The sequence below is a fragment of the Miniopterus schreibersii genome (assembly GCF_964146895.1).
Source record: "Miniopterus schreibersii genome assembly, chromosome: 5".
NCBI lineage: Eukaryota > Metazoa > Chordata > Mammalia > Chiroptera > Miniopteridae > Miniopterus > Miniopterus schreibersii.
The window spans coordinates 27,293,770-27,312,511 of NC_138106.1; the positions used below are offsets into that span (position 1 = coordinate 27,293,770).

General features: G+C 43.4%; 1 protein-coding gene across 5 annotated transcripts in view; it reads right to left on the reverse strand.

Moving 5' to 3' along the window:
* Positions 1–18,742, reverse strand: part of TNIK (TRAF2 and NCK interacting kinase) — a 302,339-nt gene that overhangs the window by 50,239 nt on the left and 233,358 nt on the right. For 2 of the 5 annotated variants that reach the window (XM_081138201.1, XM_081138200.1), the window contains exons 13-15: positions 11,877–11,987; positions 10,947–11,033; positions 9,689–9,877 (exon numbers count right to left, since the gene is read on the reverse strand). In XM_081138201.1, the coding sequence (XP_080994327.1) occupies positions 9,689–9,877; positions 10,947–11,033; positions 11,877–11,987 (387 nt within the window). The remainder of the gene's footprint in view (positions 1–9,688; positions 9,878–10,946; positions 11,034–11,876; positions 11,988–18,742) is intronic. The other 3 variants (XM_081138203.1, XM_081138202.1, XM_081138204.1) reach the window with 2 other exon arrangements.

Here is an 18,742-nt window from a genome sequence, read left to right on the forward strand (position 1 = left end):
TGCGCGGCTATGAACGTAGGGGTGCATAAGTTCTTTGTGATTGGTGTTTTGGGTTTCTTAGGATATATTCCTAGAAGTGGGATCACTGGGTCAAATGGCAGGTTGATTTTTAATTTTTTGAGGAAACTCCATACTGCTTTCCATAGTGGCTGCACCAGTCTGCATTCCCATTAGCAGTGTACTAGGAAGCCCTTTTCTCCACACCCTCGCCAGCACTTGTAGTTTGTTGATTTGTTGATGGCAGCCATTCTGACAGGTGTGAAGTGATACCTCATTGTAGTTTTAATTTGCATCTCTCTGATGATTAACGACATTGAGCATTTTTTCATATGTCTCTTAGCCATCTATATGTCCTCTTTGGAGAAGTGTCTATTTAGGTTCTTTGCCCATTTTTTAATTGGATTGTTTGTCTTCCTTTTTAAGTTGTATGAATTCCTTATATATTTTGGATATATCAGATGTGTCATTGGTAAATATGTTCTCCCATACAGTGGGCTCCCTTTTCATTTTGTTGATGGTTTCTGTTGCTGTGCAGAAGCTTTTTATTTTGATTAGTCCCATTTGTTCATTTTATCCTTTGTTTTTGTTGTCCTAGGAGATGTATCAGCAAACATATTGCTACGAAAGATGTCTGAGATTTTGCTGCCTACATTTTCTTCTAGGATTTTTATGGTTTCAAGTCTTACAATTAAGTCTTTTATCCATTTTGAGTTCATTTTTGTGTATGATGTAAGTTGGTGGTCTAGTTTCATTTGTTTGCATGTACCTGTCCAATTTTCCCAACACCATTTATTAGAGAGATTGTCTTTACTCCGTTGTATGTTCTTGCCTCTATTGCAAAATATTGAGCGTAATGGCTTGGGTCGATTTCTGGGTTCTCTGTTCTGTTCCACTGATCTATCTCTGTTCTTGTGCAAGTACCAGGCTGTTTTGATTACAGTGGCTTTGTAGTATAACTTGATATCTGGTATTGTGATCCCTCCAACTTTGTTCTTCTTTCTCAAGATTGCCATGGCTATACAGGGTCTTTTTTGGGTTCCATATAAATTTTCGAAGTGCTGACCTTGTAGAGACTTGTTTTGTGTCCTAACATGTGGTCTATCTTTGAGAATGTCCCACGTGCACTTGAGAAGAATGTATATTCTGCAGCTTTGGAGTGAAATATTCTGTAAATGTCAATTAAATCCATCTGATCTAGTGTGTCATTTAGGGTCACTGTTTCCTTGTTTTTTGTCTGGAAGTCCTATCCAGTGAAGTCAGTGGGGTGTTAAAGTCCCCTAGAATGACTGTATTGCTGTCGATCTCTCCCTTAAAGTCCTCTAGAAGTTTTTTATAAATTTAGGAGTTCCTATATTGGGTGCATATATGTTTATCAGGGTTATGTCCTCCTGTTGATCGATTCCTTTAGTATTAGGTAGTGACCTTTCTTGTCTCTCATTATGAAGTCTATTTTGTTCGATATGAGTATTGCTACCCCAGCTTTTTTTTTTCATTTCTATTTGCATGGAAAATTTTTTTCCATCCCTTCACTCTTATCTTGTGTGAGTCTTGTTCTGAGGTGGGTCTCTTGTAGACAGCATATATTTGGGCCATGTTTTCTTATCCACTCAACCACCCTATGCCTTTTTATTGGAGCATTTAATCCATTCACATTTAAAGTTATTATTGATAGATGCTTATCTATTGCCATTTTACTTCTTTATACCTATGTTTCTGTCTCTATTTCTACTTCAAATTACAGCAGTCCCTTTAACATTTCCTGCAATGCTGGTTTGGTGGTGATAAACTCCTTTAGCTTTTTTTTTTTGTCTGGGAAGCTCTTTACTTCACCATCTATTTTGAATGATAGCATTGCTGGATAGAGTAGTCTTGGTTTCAGGTCCTTGTTTTGCATTACCTTGAATACGTCATGCCATTCCCTCTGTCCTGTAGAGTTTCTGATGAGAAGTCAGTTGACAGCCTTATGGGAGCTCTTTTGCAGGTAACAGATTGCTTTTCTCTTGCTGCCTTTAAGATTCTCTCTTTGTCTTGAATTTTTGGCATTTTATGATGTGTCTGGGTGTGGGTCTCTTTAGATTTTTCTTGCTTGGGACTCTGTGCCTCTTGAACTTGTGTGACTTTTTCCTTCACCAGGTTAGGGAAGTTTTCTGCCATTATTTTTTCAAACAAATTCTCTATCCCTTGCTTATTCTTTTCCCCCTTTGGTACTCCTATAATGCAAATATTGTTACATTTCATGTTGTCCCACAGCTCCCTTAAACTGTCCTCCAGTTTTTTAATTGTTTTTTCTTTTTGGATCTCTGATTGAGTGTTTCTTTCTACCCTGTATTCTAGTTTGTTGATTAGATTCTCAGCGTCCCCTAATCTGCTGTTTATTCCTTCCAATGTATTCTTTATTTCTGTTATGTCATTCTCAATTTCCTTCATAGTTTCCCTACCTTTTCTCATCATCCTTACAATCAGTATTCTGAATTCTATATCTGAAAGATTGCTTATCTCCGTTTCACTTAGCTTGTCATGTGCAGAATTCTCTTGTTCTTTCAAATGGGGCACCCCATTTTGGCTGCCTACTTGGGTTTGTTTCTATGTATTAGGTAGATCTGCTAGGACTCTCAGTCTTTTTGGGGGTCTCTGAAGCAGGCCAATGTCAGACACTGTTTGTGACTGGCCTTGAGTAGCCTGTTTGAAGCTATCAGAAACCCACAGCTTGATGTTCCCTCGGTTGGGGCTGGGTGCATTTGGCAGGACCAAGACACACATCAAAGTCTGCTTTTCCAAGGCCTGAGTCCAGATGCAGATCAGGCAAAGACTCAAAGCACTCTGAGGTCCACCTCTGCCTGCAGTCTGATTAATCTGATTCTCTTAATGAGCCTCAGGCTGTAGAAACTCCTCAGGGTAGGGTGAGAGGTTTTCCAGCAGGGTGGGGCAATTGCTTCCTCCTCAGGTAAAAGCTGCTTAGAAGGTAAATGTCTGCCTCAGCAGTATGGGGGAATGACTCGGCACAGGAATCCAGAGGGGTGCCCTCTGACCTCTATCTTCAGAGCTCACAACCCTAGATTCTTCTCATACAGCTCCAGTCCACTCTGCCCTCCCTCTGCTGGAGATCAAAGTGAGTGGCTGCACATGAAACTTTGTGCATTGGCTTTTTAAGAGGGGCCTGCATTTCCAGCAGTCTCTCCCTGGCAGACAGATACCTGGCAGCTTTTCACATCCAGACGTTATGTGGGCACCTTTCTCTGTTCTGGCGCTCTTGGCTAGGAAGCCCAGCCTGGGGTTTAGGCCCCAGAGTTCTCCGTGGGAAGCCCCCCCAGTTGAGATCTCCCTCTGGACCTTCAGCTGCTGCCTGTGGGAGTCCAGCCAGCCCTCTTGTGCCTCTGTACTTCCTACCAGTCTCTATGTGGTCTCCACTTTTTGTCCTTGGTTATGAGGGTGCTTTCTAGCTAGTCTTCAGTTGCAGTTGATTACTCAGAATGGTTTTTCTATATTTTAGTTGCAATTTCAGTTTGGTCCCGGGAGAGTGTCAGTGTAGCTTCCATTCAGTCCGCCTCCATCTTTTCTATTGTCCTGAGTCAAGTTCTTCTAGGTAGTTAAGGGAAGGGCAGAAGTTTCACTTGAGACTGAATAGAACTGCCTTTAGCTCAAAGTAATCTGTTTACCACTGAGGAACATCTTGGGGTGGCTTCTTCTGACCCCCCACAGTTCCCTCCTCTGAAACACCTCTAAAAGTTTCATATTCCAGATATTTCCCCTTTATTTCTTCGTCTGAAGAAAATCTTGTCCTAAGGTATTTAGGAAGGTAATGCTGCACATTGCATAAGTATTAGAAGAAAGATATTAAATAAAACATCCTAATGGCAGTTTCAGATGGACAGAGAAGCTGAGCAGTGTATCCAGGAGTAGGCCCTTCTGATTATTTTGATACTGGCCCAACACCTCCTGATTCATCACATCTCATGTGTACTAACTGAATGAGAGAGAAATATGCGAGACAAAAGAAGTGCCCCCCCCCCCCGAATAAGGATATGTGTGATTGAAAACTAGGGTATAGTAAAGATATGTTTCAATCTGCATTGCACAAACTCAAAAAACATCTATTAGCTGAGCTGCCACTCTAATCTCCTGTTGCCAAGAAGATGTAAAATATCACCCCCAAAAAAGAGTGTTCTAGTAGCATCAGACAGAGTGTCAAGGTGCCACACCATACCAATAAAATAAATCTATCATAAAGGATTTCATAGGTGAAGGGATTATCAATAAATATAGAGAATAAGATTAGGAGAGACTCATTACATGATAAAAGCAAAATTTTTTCGTATTAAAAGGATCATTTTAACATCAAAACTAAATGACTTTGGAGAGGTTTGGATCACTTCTGCAGAAATGCTATACTACTTATTATAGTATTACAGGGAAAAAGAAAAAATAACTGTGGTCTTAGAAATAAAATTCTTCTCCAGGCAGGGCTACTATATCGTCCACCAGGCACTATAGGAGTGATGTCTAAGGCCTCTGAGATGTATAAAAGCTCACAAATACAGAAGACCTGAAAATAAATTTGTTGATTACACGGTTTCCAAAATTTTTTCCATAGAAATAAAAATATATTTAAACATGTATAAAAGAAAACATTATATCAATGTCAATTGTTAAATTGCTTTGTACACTTGAAAACAATTTATAACTTACAATCTCTCACGTAGCAATAATGAATATTTGCTGAGAGAATTTCAAAACAATATTATAGAAGTGATTTAAAAAATGTTGACAGCAAAAATATATTTATTGTCATATGGGTACATTTTAATAATATTTTATATGATGTAGGACCTGTGGGATCTATGAAGGTCTTAGAAGACCTTAAGAGCTAATATGTGGTGAATTGAACACAATTTTATGGGAATTTATTTTTATTCCCACTGAACAAAACAGTTTGAATTTTTGTCTTTACAGGCAATGTTGGAGAAAAAGACAAGTCAACAAATAACCTTTAAGTGCCCATTAGATATTTTGACCCTGGGCTTGCTGGTCACATAAAGAATTGAGTTACCTTGTCCTCTGTCAAAACCACATGGGCAGGGTGTTATTGAGTAAGACTGGGAATATCGCTTCTGTGAGGTACCTTTGAGGACAGGGAAGACTCATTTATATGAAATGTTTAAAATGCAATCTTGTCTGAAGGTGAGGGTTTGAACTACTTTTCCAAGGGGGTCCTAAGCAATGATTCCAGAGAAAATACTGATCCTCATATGAAGGAAGCACATAACTTAAAAATAATGAGGCAAATCTTAAGCTGAGACAGGAAATGAAGATGTATGCATCTATAACTGGGAAAGGCAGGGACAGAATATGAGAGATGCATGTGAAATCCAAACCAGACACAAAAGAGGCAAAACACATATTCCTTGTGGGTGACAATGCCTTGGGAATAAAATGTATATATATTGAATATTATATTTAATTTGCAGCTGTACAGTGTCTATAGTTTCAATGGCAAACTCACATACATGATTGCCCAGGATCCTCCTGACTGTAAGGCAGGCAGTGCAGATGGGGAGCTGAGTCTCAAGACGGCTACAAGATTTGTCCCAGGTCACACAGCAGAGAACTAGAACTTGAACTCAAATGCCTTACAGCTTCCTTCTAGGTCTCTCTCAAGCTCAATCTTAAGAGAGATAAGCAGAGACTGAGGAAAGATGGGTGCAGAGCTGCAAACTCTCGAATGGCAACTTAGGAACCTCATATGTAAAATAACTCATTAAAGAAAACAACACGTCCGTGTACAGCAGAGAAAACCAAACAGAGAAGGAGTTCTTATGAACAGGGATCCAAATTCCAAAGTATTTGCCAAATAAAACATGGACAGATGACTAGCATGCATCACAGAGAGAGAATATGAAAGAGTGTTAAAAAACTTAAAATACAATCTCATGTTGACAAAGCATTCTGTCACTGCCCTGTGTTGGTGCAAAAACACACACACAACAACAACACACACACACAAAAGTATGGGGGCGGGGCAGGAAGGCACATACACAGTTATTGCAGGTCCAGCCAATCAGGTACAATTTGTAGGAAAGGAATCTGTTTCATTATAAGAAAAGGAAACTTCATCATTCGAAAAGTAACAGTGAGAAAAAAAAAGACTTTCAAATTTTGCTGATGTTTTCACAGAACAAATCTGACTTCCATCCCAATCCAGAAATGGCAGAGAATTTGAAACATGTGAGAATAACCCCCTTCCTTTTAATAGAGACATTAGTGTTTTTTTCTGGCTGAAATCTGAGAATCAAAGTCAAGTGTGACATTCAGGACAGATTGATACTCAGTAAAAGGTGAGAGGAAAGAGCTCAACAAGATTTGCAAATGATCAAGTATTTTCATTTGTTCTTACTGCATCCTACAAACTGATGAGAAAGGTAATGAGAAATGCGGTGATGGCTTATGTTTTACAAGATGAAACAACAAAAACACAGGGGAAGGAGCATTATAACAACATTACATTTCAAGGACAGAATGTCTGTTTGGAATAAGGAAGAGAAGTGGGTGGGTGGAAAGTAATCAAAGAAGGAAAACCCATCTCAATGAGAGGTGTGGAGCTGAGTTAGAAACAAACACTGGAGCAGAGCCCAGAGGAGGCTGCCGTGGGGAGAAGCCTGGGTGGAACCTTCAATGGCACATGGGGCAAAAAGCGCAGGAGACCATGGCACGGGCACAGCTGCCCACTCCTTCCTGGTGAGGATATTTTCAAATTTACATCCTGACAGAGGATGCATTTGAAAAAGAAAAGGCACCTTTTATTCTACTTTCAAAAGAGGTTTTAACCCAGGTTCTTTTCATCAGTTGATCATTAAGACAGTGCTGAGCTAGAGATTCTGTCCATATCTAAAGTCTTGAAATATATATTACTGTTTGGCTACTTTGAGTCCCACCTACCTCCCTACTATAAGAAAAGAGATCTGTAAATAATGCTTTAAGAGATAAGTTCGCATATTGCTCATGAGAAACATTAAAAGATTAAGAAGACAAGGATCCTCACACTCATTTTTATTCCCATTTTAAGAAATGGGTGTTAAAATAATGATGAATCAAACCAAGGCAGACAATTATTTGTTGTTATTTGTACACCAGTTGCTCCAATCCCAAATATAGCACTTGTCACTCATTTTATCATCTAAATGCCTTATCTTTCTTCTGAAATATGAACACCCACTCTAAGCCTTGGGAACTATTTCATGGATAGATTGATAGTTAGTTGAAAGCTGGATTGTTAACCACAGCCAGGAAGATAGGATTAAATATGAAATCCCCAAGAATATTCCCACATGTCTAGAAGGGCATGAAGCCCAAAGGAAGAACACCAGTTGCTAAGGCAGCCAGGGACCTTGGAAGATGTCGCCCCCTGGAGGTGGTCCAGACTTGTGATGGCCAGGGAACCGCACCTCGGGAGTGCTTGATGACACAGCCATGCTGTTTGTGTGCCCAACTGCTGTGTTCCTTTTATTGCTAGGAGTCTGTGCTGCCAGGGGAATCAGGGGTTCGAGAAAACTGCCTCGATGATGTCTGCAAAGATTTGTCCTCAGGAATGCCTTGGCTTCTGCAAGCTCGGGAACTATGAACTATTCTGAATAGACAGGATTGGCCAGGACATTTAATGATGAGGAGGAACAGTAACTAGAAAACAAAGGAGTCAAAGTGGTCAAGTTCAAACTGCAACATGCTTAGTAGAGGCGCAAGGAAGGAAGTGGAAATGCTTCAGGCGTTTCCCCCTTTTTTGGTACATTTGTGCATGAGGGAGCTGCAGAGGGGAAGGGATGAATTCTGGGATGCTCTGCAAGGAATCACGGTCTTCTCCAATGGAATCTGCAGGTGTCCCTGTGCTAATCTCGTGCTTGGCGCTGGGAACACTGAAGGTCAGGTGGTCATGCGTCAAGGAGAGGTCATTTAGTGATGCAGCACTTCTTGGAGGTAAAGTACTTGTAAGGATGTATGAGTTCATGCCCCTCCTGGCCGAGGTCCACATGAGTCTCTAGGGCCCACCTTAATTGCAGTAATGGACAACTGGGGACTTATCACTTTGGAGATGTTGGGAGAGGACATACAAATGACCTTAGACTCCAACTCCGGAGTTGGGCTACATCCTTGTGAGCAAGATTGCTTTGGAGATTGCATTATGGTCCTTGAGGCTCCTAGGGCTTCAGTTGTTCTTCAAGATCAAGTCTAATAGGACAAGCTGGCCCTTCTTTCTTCCATGAGTGATGCTCAAATATGCCTCTTGATCTGGAATCATTCATTTCTGCAGGTGCTACTGGAATTAGCTTAGTAGGGACTAGTTTTTCAGTCTTCTGAACAGCTGCCATAATCAGGAGCTGTGAGTCTGGCTTAGCTGAGGGCTTTAATGTGGCATGGCTAGAAAATGGTTTAACAATGGAAGGAGGTGGCACATGTCTGCCAGGCAGGGTGCATATCAAGGGCTGTTTAATAGCATAGTGATTCTGCTTAGCTGTAAGAACAGGTAGGTTATTAAGGGGTCAGTGCTGTACCTGGGAGTAGGATCATAAACTTGGAATTATTGATCTAAGAGAGGCAACTGTTACAGACATAGGTAAGTGCAAATCATATTTATAGACTCAAAGGGAAAATGTTCAAACATGTTCTTTACAGCAAATTAAATGATTTTCTCTACAAATTTAGTTTTTTAAGTTTTAAAAGAAAAAGATTATTTTTGTAAAAACAGTCCATAATCATTACAAAAGATTTAAAGAAAAAACTCTATAGTTTCTTCCTCCCATAAACAATTGTCATTAACATTGGGACAACATCATTTCAAACATTTCCTATACATATTTAAGAAAACAGAAAAATAAAAATAAAATAATAAAAAGGAAATTTTCATAAAAATAGGATCTTACGTAAGAAATCTGATTCCGGGAATATTTTGGTCTAGACAATTTCAAATAATCTCTAGCTATAAATACCTGAAGATACTAGAGCAAAACACAAAATAATGCCAACATCCTTTTAAATGATGAGCTATACTCACAAGAAAATAAAGGAAATCACTAGGTTCCACAAATAAGGACAGAAGCAAAAACCAGGTTTTACACACACGAGGTGATACTGTGACTCTGTAGAATAGTTGTTGATCTTGGCTGGAATTATTATTTTGATTGTTTGTTTTGTCCATTTGGTTATCACTCTTTTTTTCCTACGATCCCAACAGTTATTAATGAGATTTTTTTAAATAGCTCATCACAGAGCCAAGTTCCTGAAAAATCCTTCCATAGTTGAGCAAAGAAAGAACCACTACTTTGGAAGAACTTGCAAAACAAATGATTTTACCTAGAATTCCTTACTTCTTTGGTCATAAAATTCCATGGAAAAGTTATTAAAAATCCTCATGCTCCAAGCTCTGCTGGACTCCTACAAGGAAAATGATTTTTCTACTTCCTGTTTTTTTTTTCTCACAAAAATCCACTGTATTCGCAAAGATACAAAAAATAAACATTAAGGTGACTTGCCATTTCTCTACAGAAATAATGCGATGGCTCTTCCAGAAGTAAAGTGTGTGCACCTTACAATGAACAGTCTCCTAGGCTCACAGCACTAGTTTGACTCTCCACTTCTGATGGACTCATTATTGCCAATAGCCTGGCCAACAGGACGTGGTCACACTTGTTTGCTCGCTTACCTCCTTGGCCCACGCTGGTTTCTCACTAGGACTCATCCCTTCTTTGTAATGGTACAGTGCCTTCTTCTCCACAGGCCTCTGCTCCTGCCGTTGATGCTGAAGGGAAACCAAGTAGTCTCTCTCTTGCTTTAGCTGTCTCTGCAGTCTTTCTGCTTGTCTCTGTTCTTCCAATTGTTTACGCTTATATTCCTGTCCAGGTCAGGAAAGAGCGAAGAAAAGCCAAATCACCATACAGAAACCACTGGCCAGTACCTGCTAAGCATGCAATGGAGTCCAAAGGGATGCTAAGTAACAAAAGGACCTCAGTAATGATAGAATCACAGGATATTAGGATGTGGCATGGATATAAGCTACAGGTTTGGCTTAACATCTACACAGAATGTGGCATCTCATGAAAACGCTATTGCTTTAATGGTAATCCCTACAGAACACCACCCATTGCAAAGCATCTTTTTCTTGATGAGTTATAGCCAGGAAAGTGGCAATAATGAGGACATCTGGATGGTCGGTACACAGCCCCTTTAAGGAGCCATCCACTTCCTGATTTAGTAATTAAACCACTGAAACATGTAAAATTAAGTACAAAACTAGAAGACTAGCTAAAGATGTTGCCTAAATCATTATTTGTTTAACAGAACTTTCATCAACAAAAGCCATCAACAAGCTTATGTACAGGCTAAAAAATACAGTGCCACCGAATAAAAAGTTCAGTTAAAAAAAAAAAAAAGACACCGAACTCATTTGGAGAGCCCTGCAATAATAATAAAAAGTACTTCAAGTGGAAGCTGCCTGCCTGAGCAGGGAACACAAAATGTTCCCATCATGAGGGTAAAACTAATAGCCTGCAAATGAAACATGACTGCAGAGCTGAGTGGGTTCTTATGGAGAGGCCCGTTTTGCTGTGATTGTTTTCTAGCATGTTGCCCATGACCTTAAAAACCACTCTGCAATAAACACAGTGGGTCTCAAAAATAGTCTAAACTTATAATAAGGCTGGATTCATGCTGACGTTCTACAGATAGAGGGAGATAATAAAGAATACATAACAAGTGTATGAAATGCATTGAGACTCCGAAAACTGGGTCAGGAAATGAAGTGTCCGTGAGATTTTCGAGGTCCGGGAGGCTTGGAGGCTCTCTCCTCCTCTGGACTGGCGCGTTAGGAGGACAGACACACACACACACACACACACACACGGAAGCACACACACATACGATGAACACAGAGCAGGCGAGCTGGCTCTCGGCTTTCCCATTACCAGAAGTAGAGCTTGTTCATGCAGTAGCTGCTGCTGCAAGATCTCTAACTGTCTCTGCTCTTCCTCTAACTGTCGCCTGATGTACTCCTGGAGAGGCAGGCAGCAGAGAATTCAGAGGAACACAAAGAGAGAAAGAGAGAGAAAGAACCGGTAATTTCAAAGGTGACAGGAGCTGCCAAGTAAAGTGTGAAAGGAAGGAGGGGAAAAAAAACCCACACCCAGACACCTCCTCACAAAACAGGAAAAGTGCGGGGCCCCGAAGCACAAGCATTTCAATGCAGTCAAAAGCACAAGCCGGCTACCTGCAGCAGCTGACCGGGGTGGCTCAGCGCTTTGCTGGGACTACCTGGTTTTAATAAGCCCAGCGACATTTGAAAGCTTTTCATTACAGGTTCCCTCTCTATGGGCTACCGGGATTAACAATGCTATAAAGTGCGGCGGCTCCTGCGCAGGCGGCAGGGATGAAATCATTGTTGCGGGCGTTGCGCATTGCCTTTGTAATGGGACCACCCTGCGGAGTTTCACCGCGCTCGGTGTGATTCTAACAAAGCCAGGGGCCTGCATCGATGGCTCAAAGTCACGGACACCAGAGACTGCCCGAGTAGAAAAGCTCTTCTGAAGCAATGCAAGGGGAAGACGTGGCTCGCGAAACGTGCTTCGGGGCTCCCTTCAAAGTAGACACCCCGGGTGGGGAGAGTCAGATCAAGGCGTGGGGGGACTGTGGCCTGGGCAGGAGGCCAGGCTGAATGAGTGGACGTTGCCAAGGTTGTGCGTTTGACTTCTTGACCAGGTGAGGAGAGTTGCTTGAGAAAGACTAAAAACCTGCTTGAATGGAGCAGCGCTAAGAGAAGGTGACCCACGCCCCAGAGGCAGCTGGCGCTGGAGCTCACCCCGGGGCCACCTGGGCAGCTGCCCCCGGCCCGGCCGTACCTGCTCGTGCTCGGCTCGCCGCCGCTCCTCCTCCCGCCGCAGCTGCTCCTCGTAGTGGCGGCGCTGCTCGCGCTCCTGCTGCTTGCGCAGCTCCTTCTCGCGCCGCTGTTGCTGCGGGGGGACAAGCAGACGGCATGAAGGGACCGCACACACGGGCGGGCGCGGGCGACCGAGGGGAAGCCGCAGGGCTGCCCGCGGGAGCCCTGCATGAGAGATGCTGCATGCCCCAGGGCTCTCTCTCCCGTGTCATCGGGGGACCCGTTGGCAAGAATGGGGTAGGAAGTATAACTGGTAGTTACGAAATTGTCACAGGGAAGTGGACAGCGCGGTGAATACTGTCAATGATACCGTGATAACCACGGGTACTGAGAATATGGAGAAAAACACTTTGCAAAGTGTACGATGGTCTAACACTATGCTGTACACCTGAAACCAGCACAAAATAACATTGAAAGTAAAAAATAAAATAAAATGAGGTGACAGAGAGCAATTCAGTGTCACGCAGACACCCTGCTATTTACCTTGCAAGTGGACTGTGGGGCTTATACATCTCTCCCGAAAAGTTCCCATTAAGTGCATTCTCCCAATTGGCCGATGGGGGTTTTTGAATCAGGGTAGAAACACCAAGGTACAGTAAGTTACTCACTACATCTTATACTGTTTATGAGACTCTTTAAAGCACATTCACAGTGCTCATGTCATTCGTCTGTTCGACACCGTGCAGGGCAAACACTTTACAGCTACAGAAAGCGAAGACCAGAGAGGTGAAGTGACACATTTAAGGCCACACAGGGATTAATGGCTCAGGGTACAACAAAATGTACTGATTCCCACCCAATCCACCACCCTCTCTGATACACCATGCGGCCTTTCTTTATTTTCTCAAGTATTCACTTTTTCACCTTCTCACTCAAGTAAGACCCTTAAGCTCAGGAACCACTAATTACCAATCATCTCACCCAGTTACCACGCCTCTGACAACAGACACTGCGGTAAGCACCTTTCATGCTTTATCTTATTTAACCTTCACAAAAATCCTTGGAGGCAGATATGATGATTATCCTCCATTTTATAAGAGAAAACTGAGGCACAGAGACATCGATAATTGTTTAAGGTCATGCCCACATTCAAGGTCAAACCCAGTAAGTGGTGAAGCTTGATTTCAAAGCCAAGAAATGTGACTCCAATCAGAGTTCAATCACTTACAACAGGTGAAGAGGCAACAGGAGTGACAGAAAGATCACAAATTAATCCTGCTCCTCACTATACTCTCAGGAAAGAGGGACATCTTCGTTGTCACAGGAGCCAATGTTTCTCAATTGGGGATAGTACTGCTCCCCGGTCCCTGGAGCATTTGGAATGTGTGGGGAATGAGGGAGGATTTCTGGTTGTCCCAATGACTGAGGGACATGCCTGTCACTTAGCATGAGAGGTCAGGGTTGCTAAACATCCGGCAATACGCAGGAGAGTCAAACATTACGAAGTATTTTCCATGCCCTGTGCCATCAGTACCCCTTTTGAGAAATGCCACAGGCCCTTCCCTTCGTGTCAGAGCCGGTACTGGCATTAGGATTTCTTCCTCAAATGATGTTTGGAGAGGGCATCTCAGGGGGTCCATTCCCTTGTAATAGTCTCAACAACAACCCACTGACCAGCTGAGGAAACATGAGTTACTCAAATAGCACAGATTGTGACTGTGCCCCACTGACAAGCTAGCCCTGCCTAGCCAGGGAAACAGCTTTCTAGTACAAAAGCTCTGTCACAGCCCCCATGACCACAGATACTCCAAACTTCAAAGCAGCCCAGAAAGAGGAGGGCTTTCTGATGTGGTGCCTGCCTGCAGTCCTCTGGGTTGCTGTCTTCCTGTCACCTCTGAGGCTCGGGAGATAAGCTGCATGTTTTGAGGCTCAACATCTATCCAGTCCAGATCAACAGTTATTTGTCCATTTTAGATCGCAGACAACGGGGAGCCACTGGAGAACTATATGCAGTCAAATGCCATAATCAGACTTGCATTTTCAAGAGGCCTCGTAACACCCTGGGGAGGGGGCAAGCCTAGAAGCTGGAATGCAGTGCCAGCCGTTCTCTGGATCCGGGGAGCAAAGGACAGGGCACCGAGGGTGAGGCAAAGGCAGTGGGAGAGTCCATGTTCATAACTACTGCAGAGGGCGGAGATGCAGCCAAAAGGAAGAACGATGAAAACCTACCCAGAGTTTTCAGTTATTTTAACAGGACTGGAGTGGATGCCAACTTAGAAGTAGAAATTAGAACTGGGCCAAAATAAAGTAGGCAGTTGGGTGACTCTGGGGTGTGTGAGGGTGAGTGATGCTCCCGGCTGAGGAGTGGGGCAGCTGGTGGGATAGAGGAGAAAAAGCAGGTTTGGGGAAGGGAAAGAGGACAGGTACAAGTCAAGTTCCAGACACGCGATTATTGTTTTACAGAAAAGATAATACAGGAAGATGTGAGTAGAAAACATCATCCTGGGAACTGGCTGAATAATTTGGATTACGGACCCAAAACAGAAAGATATTTGCAACACTCAACCAAAGCAAATCAATGCCGGCACAGAGAATAAAATAATTATGTGTATAGATCTAGGTCCCGGCAGGAAATAGCTCTGATTTAGCTAACATTTCAAGGTTTCTCACTCCCCCATTGGTCTCTTTCCTGAGGAAAAAATATTAAGCCCTGAGAAGATTTAGCTGATTTTTATGTGAAGGATTTGAACATTTCGACCTTTTTTGCTAGGAATCAATGCTGTTTTATAATTACATTGCCACTCAGGTCCCTGTACAAGGTGTACACAGTATTGACTGCAGTTCAAGGGGGTCTGGGCTTCCCAAGTACTCTGTAGTTTCTGAGAAAGATACTCAAAAGTGACTAATAATTAATAGTGATCTCACTCAGATCAGCTGCCACTAACTCAGGAGGCATCTGCCAGGGCTTTGGTTCCTGTGGCGAGGTTGGAAAAATAAATCACTTTCCCAGCCTTCCGAGGGCACCTTGCCAGTCCCTAGCTGCTGTGTCTCCACGTTAATGCCTTTCCAGGAAAACACGTTTGCTCTCTTCCCTCCTGGGCATCGGGCTGTTGGAGGGGACAAACCAAAACATGTGAGAGAAAGACCGAGTCCTGGGCCTCAAGCAGACAAAGCTCTGATGACTCTTTCTAGAAGCAGCTCTTTGAGGCTTGATCCTGGTGGAACCCCAGCCCCTCACTCGGGGAGCCTGACACCTAAAAGGTGCACAGAGGATTTTGTTGAACTAAACTGAGTAAAAAACTTGGGGCAAAAAAAGAAAACACAGTATTTCTGTGTCAGTATGTCCCTTCCTATTACTACTTACAGGTTACATCACGTTGTATCTTGTATTATGGTTATCTGAGTATGTCTTACCTACTCTGCAACCTAGGCTGAAAGCGATTTGTGGACAGGATCTCTGTTCCACTCCAAGTTTTACCTCCCACTATATCCAATAGAGGGCCTGATACCACTGATAACTTGTTGCATTGACTACTAGAGATTGGGCAGCACGAGGAGGGAAGAAAGTCTTGCAGAGCCTCGGGCCACCCCTTCACCATTCTAAGCCCTCCAGGCCAGAATATTCTTTTATGCTGAGCACAGACAAGACCTAAGAATGTTTTTCTAAACAGAGACCCACCTACGGGTGGCACTGGCATAGTATCTATTTGTCATCTTAGAGAAAGGTAGAAGAAAAAGAAAATAAGGGAATAAGTCTAGCTAGAAAGAGTGAAATAAGCCAGTCAGAGAAAGTCAAGTACCACATGATCTCACTCACATGTGGAATATAATGCACAAAATAAACTGATGAACAAAACAGATCCAGAGACACAGAAGCATGGAACAGACTGAGGGATCTCAGAGGGAAGGCAGGGGGTGGGGGAGCGAAGGGGGAGAGATTAACCAAAGAACTTATATGCTTATATGCATAACCCATGGACATAGACAATAGTGTGGAGAAGGCCGTAGGGGGGCAGGGGATCAACGAAGGAGAAAAGGGGGCATCTGTAATACTTTCAACAATAAAGAGAAATTAAAAAACAAAACAAAAAAACAAAACAACAACAGTCGAGCCCAATATCCTTGAAAGCTTCAGTCACTCACCATAAAAAGTTAGAGGCTTATAGGGAACTCACTGCTTAGACTGCCAGTCTCTAATTTTGTACATCATGACTCCACTGTTATTACCCAATAAGATAGTGGTGGTATTTCCTCACAAAAACAAAAACAAAACAAAAACAAAACAAAAACCTTTTGGCAATAGAACCAAACCAGTATAATATTTGTTAGGCAGAACTGGCTGTCTTATCACTGGACGTTGTCATAAGGGTCTGGAAGGACATTGAATGAGACCAGATTGCTTGAAAAACTTAACGCAATGCTCTGAAGAATAAAAGTTACTACCATGGAGCAAGTTGGTGCTCCTGGAGTCAATCTGATTCATTCCTATGACTTAAATACACTCTTTCCAAAATGAAGGTATAAAAGGCCCTTTGCAAGTTGAAAAAAATATGTAAATCACAAATATCATCTCAAACCCTGAGCAGAATCAGGCATCACCACAAACCTTCTGCCCAAGGTCAGTTTTTGCAAAGAGGACCAGAGTGGATGTCCCAATACCTTCTGGCCCCTAACTCTATAGTAGAGAATAAAATAACTTGTGCTTTGTCTAGGCCAAGCAATGAAACATTTTCTTGAACCGAGTAAAAGTAAAACAGGCCCTCTACACGCTTCACCTCACTATTGCTGGGCTCATTCACCTGAGCTGGGTTTAATCAAGTTCCTGGAACTTAGTTATAAGTTGTACTTTGTACTGAGAGTCTTACACCCATCACTTAATTGGCTGGAAGCCACATCTTTTCACAAGCTGATAAATGACTACATTCAGTGTACAAAGTCCTTCTAAGAATATGCAGACACTGATTTAGAACCTAGTCAAATCCACGTGGTGACCCATAAATAGCAAAGGACATGCAGGGCTTCCTTAGAAAGCTCTGGTAGGAGGTGACATCTGAGATCACTGAAGAGACAAAGGCTATAACCTACACAGCCCTGTGTCACCAAAAGGGCATCCGAAGGGCCTTTATTTGGAACTGGGAATGTATTACCCTGCATGCCTACACATGCCTACCTGACCACAGTGATACAAAATTTGCAAGTCTAACTATGGGCTTTAACTGCTTCCATGTGACAATGTAGTCCAAGTTCCTACTCAGGACACCAGAAACACAAGTCACCACCCCAGGCCAGGGCAGCAGATGTGGATGGGGCCAGCAGAAGGGGCCAAAACTGGCTAGGTGGGCTGAAGGAGACACCAGGGCACAGCTGCAAGGCCCTGCCAGACTTTTAATATGTTCCCAGGAGAATAACCACGGGCGCAGGCAGCTCCCCTGCTGTGCGTAGCACTTCACTCCTGAGAGCTGCCTGAGACGCCCACAGCCCCCTTCCCCTGCCTCTGACAGTGTAAGTCTGAGGCTAGAAGATGGTGAGCTTCAAACTTGTCATGTGCTGAGTGTTCTTCACACAGACAGTGTTACAGACTATACTTAGATGGGAAAGGGCTTCGCTTGCCTACTGCTCCCTGCAGAAGCCTATAAGGTCCAATTTTGAGCATCCCAGTTCAAGGCTCTGGTACCTATAAACATTTACTGTTTCAGGACCCACGAGGTAAATGGGATCAGGGAGACCTGGTGTGAATCCTGGCTTTGCACTTAACAGTCCTGGCATATGGAACCAATTATTTCCCCTTCCTGAACCTCAGTTTCCCCTTGTTAAATGGAGATTATATGCACTTAGCGTTAGAAATGATGAATATATGCAAAGAGCTAATGATAGTAGATGAGATCCGGGATATAAGCAAAGCACCCCACCCAGTCCTTGGCACACAGGAGTCACTCAATAATTGCAGCTGTTGGGTGTTATTGCTGCTGGTCTGCATACTAGTATTATCCAGACACATAATGAGGTGGGTGGGATTTATTGCAAACTGAGGCTGAGGCCTGTACTGATTCAAACCAGGGAAGATGGACCTGGATGAGCCATTTAAAAAGCAATCTGCTCCTGCTGCCTGCAGTTCACCACCCTCTAACTGCCGTGGCCACCTGACAATGCAAGTGAATGGCTGAACACAGATAACGACGGTGTTTGGGAAAACTGTAAAACGACTGCCCCGTTACTGTGCAGTTTAGTGCACCTTTCATCTGCTGCCCAGCTTCCTACGCTTGCTCAGCTTCCTAACTGTCTAGAGTCCTTGATTTACCGGGCACAGGAAGGAAGCCTCAGAGAAAGGTCCTGGGAAGGAAGCTTTCGTAAACGTCTGTGAGACCACAAAGGTGAGGGCCTCGCCCGGGGACCAACCATGCCGAGCGTATGGTTTCCCACAGGAATGAGCGCAATGCCTGCAGGTGAAGGCAAGTCGTGCCCACAAGCTGAAAAACAAGCCCGGGTAACAAAGGGTGTCTGGAAGGACTCTGCGATGCCTTCCCAGGGTTCGGAGGCGTGACAAAGGAGCCCCGGCAAAAGCAGGCCCTGCTCTTCCATACTCGACGCCTCACTGCTTATCCACTGGGGTCCGGTTCACGCCTATACTTCACTTCTCAGGCACTGACTCGGTTCGTACATGAGTTCATTCAGTCCACACGTATTTATGAGGCAGCCACTGTGTGCCAGGCACTGTTCCAGGCACTGGAGATACATCAGGGATAAAAGAGACAAAATCCCGTCCTCGGGGGCTTACCTTCCAGTGGGGAGAGACAGACGGACGGAAGTACATACAGAGTGTGTGAAGGTGGTAGGAGCCATGTAAAAATAATAAAGCAGGGCCGACAAGAGGGCGTGCGGGAGGGCGGG